The 4,428-nt window shown below is 37.8% G+C and overlaps 1 protein-coding gene across 1 annotated transcript; it reads left to right on the top strand.

Annotated features, from left to right (window-relative positions):
* The first annotated feature begins 836 nt into the window (after positions 1-836).
* LOC110678507 lies at positions 837-1,498 on the top strand. The gene is made up of 2 exons (XM_021851476.1): positions 837-963; positions 1,018-1,498. The coding sequence occupies exons 1-2, from the start codon at positions 903-905 to the stop codon at positions 1,341-1,343; spliced, it is 387 nt and encodes a 128-aa protein (XP_021707168.1). The 5' UTR covers positions 837-902; the 3' UTR covers positions 1,344-1,498.
* Positions 1,499-4,428: the final 2,930 nt, after the last annotated feature.

Genomic DNA, 4,428 nt, shown 5'->3' with positions numbered 1-4,428 from the left:
AACATCTATCTAACTTTACACCACACAAAAATACAAGCGACAAAAAAAATGACATTTGAACATGACCTCAGAAAATCCGGAACATCTCCGGTGTCCAGTGGCCAATATGCATGGCCAAGGAAGTTCCTAAAACTGGACCAAATTTGCCGTCGACTGCTTCCAGATGCATCCAATTTCATCCATTTTTCATTAAGTTATAAGCATTTGAATTTGGGCAAAATTTTGGCTATCTCAATCATTTTGCCTATCCCCTGTACTATGACCAACCTGCTTCTCAGCTTAGTGTTCTTCTGAGCACTACCACAGTTATTAACTGAGAGCATTCTTTGTCAAAGTAGCCATTTTCAGGGAAGTCAAGGGAATTTCCATAACGAAAAGATCCTGGACCGACCGGGAATCGAACCCAGACACCTTCAGCATGGCTTTGCTTTGTATCCGCGGGCTATAACCACTCGGCTAAGGAAGGCTAAGACCCCTCTTGGGTTATACAGGGTAAATAAACAAGATGGTAATGAAAGATTAAGCTGATACTTGAAGCTTTCAATTAAAACCACAATTCTCAATTCCAATTTAAAGTTCATAGTTTTTGATCAATTAACTAAAGTTTAGGCCGACGACAAATACTTTCGGAGTATTATTTTGAATCATCTGCTAGGATTACAATTTAAAGTGATTTAAAGCAGTCGTCAACTTGTTGATTGCATGTATGAAAGTGAAGCCCCAATCAATAAAAATCCAATCCACTATTTTGAATGAATAACCCATATAGCCGAGTCCTTGTCCCCGTTCAACGTCGTCGATGATATCCCCACAACATGCATTCGTAATTGCATTTATTGATCTATGACCGCTGTCATCGGTGGTCATTTACATTTCTGTTGCAATCGTCGTTGGGTGACAACATGTTAACTTTCTTTCGAGTCTACCTTTGTTTCGGTCTTTTGGCTGCGCTTATTTACTCAGGTAAGTTTCACGAAGCTGTGAAGTGCAAGTGCTAATTTAAACATCAATCAACAGTGAACTGCATCAAGTGCATGTACTGCAAAAGTGACCTCCACGAGGAAGCCTGCGATGCCGTGGGCAAACGAATAACCTGCACTGAGGACAACGCCTACGAACACTTTCGCTATCTTCAGCGACTGAACAAGGATTTGGTGGAACCTCGGCGAAATGAAGGCTATTCCTGCATGAAGATAAAAGTGGGCAACCATCGATTGGTGAAAGGATGCATCTACTCTAACCTGTTGGTTTGTGGAGCATTTCGGAAACGGGCCAAACCTTGCTCCACCTGCTTTGACGACGATTGCAACACTGTGAAGTATCGCGACTTCTATTTGAACTAATGTTTTCTCTATCCTAGCTAGAAATCGAATCAAAACCGTCCGAATGCAAATACATATCGCCAGAGGAAGTGACATCAATCAGCCGTAAATCCTGACAACACGCGTTTTCCCCTTTTTCACATGTGAAAACCACCAAATCCCTCGCAGCTATGAATTTCCCTGAAAAAAAGCAATGAATCTTGTCTCTCAATATTGAGTCTGCATAAACCCAAAACAACTGCTTTCTTCGTCCGGTTCGGTGTGCTCCCTTGTGACCGATATCCTTTCTGTTAGATTCTTATCCAATGCACAACTCCCTTTACACATTCCACTGACTGGCGGCGCACTATGGGTTGGAATCCTACTTTGGTTGGCAAAAAATATATTGGGTAAATCAAAGCGCTATTTTGACGATATTGAATTTGATATAGTTATCTTATAGCTTGTGTAGATCATTTACAATTTTAATGCATTCACAAAAATCTTCTTTCTGCAAAGTTGTTTATTGTTATGTTTCTGTCAAATGTTTAAAGGACACCTATACAGCTAAAGACATAATAAGTTTGAAATTTTCTAAGAGTTCTAGGAGCAAAAAGACGTTTGATTTAAACGAGCCCGTTCTACACTGCGAGATTGCGTTTTCACGAGAGCAAAAACAGTGGAATTGTATGCTTTTATTTCCAGTTTCTAATGTCCTTTGTTTTATATCCTGTAAATAAAGAATAAAATAATATGTTAATCAGTCCACAGTCCAGGAAGTCTCCCCTATGCACCAACTGCAGCCAATACTTATATCTTAGAAATCCCGTAGGTACGAACAGATAAAAGGTACCAAGTCAAAAGATAGAATAATAAATATCACTTGAGATAGGTAGACATGACACTTTGCTATCGAGGATTTCTTCGACATACAGTCGACTCTCCACATCTCGATGTTCTACGTCTCGATATTTCTCCCTATGCAGGCCCGGATTTGGGGGGGGGGGGGGGGTGCCAAGGGGGCAAATGCCCCGGGCAACCCGGTTGAGGAGCCCCCCCGAGGAATCAAAATTAAGAACAAAAAACTCTATAAAATACCTTTCCATAATTTTTCGTTGAAGACAAATTTTCAAAATTTGAGTTAATTGTTTTTCTTCGCCTTATATCTGAATCGTACAGTATATTACAAGAAAACATGAATATTAAGCCAAAACCTTCAACATTCTTCTCTCATTAATTTAAAAAAATATTGGAAATATAAATGCGCCTAACGTTTTTGCAGGATCTAAAAATACGGCTAATCCTATAAAGCACTGCTAAATTCAAAGAGTTTATTGGGTTCTTATCAGAACTTTAAAATTTAAACATATTTGCAATTATATCAGAGACCTGAAGTGTATGGGAAATTCTTTTGTGACGCAGTGATCAGTATTTTTAATACTTTTCTATTTTGTATGCCAGAGTTGATGATGTTTTCTTTGAGATCAACATAGGCTTAGTTTTGCTTTAGTAAAGCTTTTGCTTTGAATATATTCCATTGAATATACAATACTAGTAGGAAAACAGTACATAAAGGCCGATTATCATACAAAATGTTCAAGTTTAGGGAGCTTTATAACAGCTTCTGACGAATCGGTTGACCTGAAATTTGAATTACATCTAATAAATAACTTGCAATTTGATTTATGGGAAATTAATAAAATTGATTCAAGAATTTGGAAGACATTTAAAAACACTATTGAAAAAAATAGGCCAAAATTTTTAAATTGGATTTTATTAAATGTGAATATTCAGAAGTAGGCATGCTTCTGCAAATTTGTTCACTTCGATGTAATGCCAAACTTTGTAAAAGATTATACTTATCGTAAATTGTTTGTTTTCAAAATATCTTATTATCAAAATTTGACCATTTTTGCGAATATTAAGAACTTAGACACCTTCGACTGGAAACTTGTAATAAGTAGAACCAAAAGGAATGTGGAGAAAAAACGGCTTTAAACACTTTCAACAATTTCTCATTCCATACAAATTATATGATCGGTGTTCAGACAGACAGACAATATTTTGGCGTTCTATATATACATTGAGGACAACATCAATTCTGATTTTGTCAATGCTATTATTATCCAAATTTGTCCTCAAATAGATTAGTTGAATTATCATAGCAAATCATGCAAACATTTTGATATTCCGAATGGCAGAAGCATGTTTTCTTGGATCCATTAAAAACAAAACAATTAGTCCAGTTCGTCTGAACACCGACCATATAGAAGTCAATTTTCTGCTAATTGTTAAATTTTTTCCATTATTGGACGGAAAAATCACCTCAAAATACTATTGGAAAGTTTTAAAACAGTTAAATTTTTCAATGTATATAGCTATCAATCGTCAAAATGTCACTTACACCACTTTGAATCTGGAAACCCGAAATGAAGTTTGTTTGTTTATTATTCAATCTAGTGTTCATTAAATTAACGTTCATTCTCTCGATCTCTCCCTATCTCGATGGTTCCTTCAATACCGAGATGTGGAGGTATCAGGTATCAGGTATCAGAAGGCCGGCTCCAAAACCACGTTCCCCACCAGTTGGGAGATTTGTGCCATCGCCATATTTGAGCCTATTTCATCATCTACCCGATGGGAGAGGAAAGGGAAGGGAAAGATGGGAGGAAATAGGAGTGGGGTCCCTTAAAGAGGGAAGATCGCATAAGCGAAATGAGAGCATGTAGCTCCATACCAAAATGGGTTCGAACAGCGCCCTAAAAAGGGCACTGCAAAACGCATGAGCGTAAAGAGAGCCTATAGCTCATTACCACAGCGGGTTATGAATAACAGAATGTCCTGAAGATTCAGGCTTCTGAATTCAGTTTCACTTAATAAGTGTTTACCAAGTAATTGGAATCGCATTTGCGAAAAAACCGGACAGTTACATATCAGGTGATACGAAGTTCCATAATCGGAGTCACAACTACCACACACAAATGAGTCAGCACGCTGAATATTTGCCATGTGATAGTTGAGTTGGCAGTGGCCTGTCAACGCTCTGACCAAGAGACTGCAATTCTGCTTTGACAGATTTGTTAAATACTTCGCCACCCTTGGAGATGGCTCAGTAATGTACAATTTT

Source organism: Aedes aegypti, chromosome 3, assembly GCF_002204515.2.
Source record: "Aedes aegypti strain LVP_AGWG chromosome 3, AaegL5.0 Primary Assembly, whole genome shotgun sequence".
In the NCBI taxonomy this organism is placed as follows: Eukaryota; Metazoa; Arthropoda; class Insecta; order Diptera; family Culicidae; genus Aedes; species Aedes aegypti.
The sequence above is the reverse complement of the archived record's forward strand: the minus strand, read 5'-3'. Positions and strand labels throughout refer to the sequence as shown.

Coding starts and splice junctions, on each gene's coding strand:
- LOC110678507 (XM_021851476.1), top strand. CDS start 903: ATGTTAACTTTCTTTCGAGTCTACCTTTGTTTCGGTCTTTTGGCTGCG. Junction 964..1,017: donor GGCTGCGCTTATTTACTCAG/GTAAGTTTCACG, acceptor ATCAATCAACAG/TGAACTGCATCAAGTGCATG.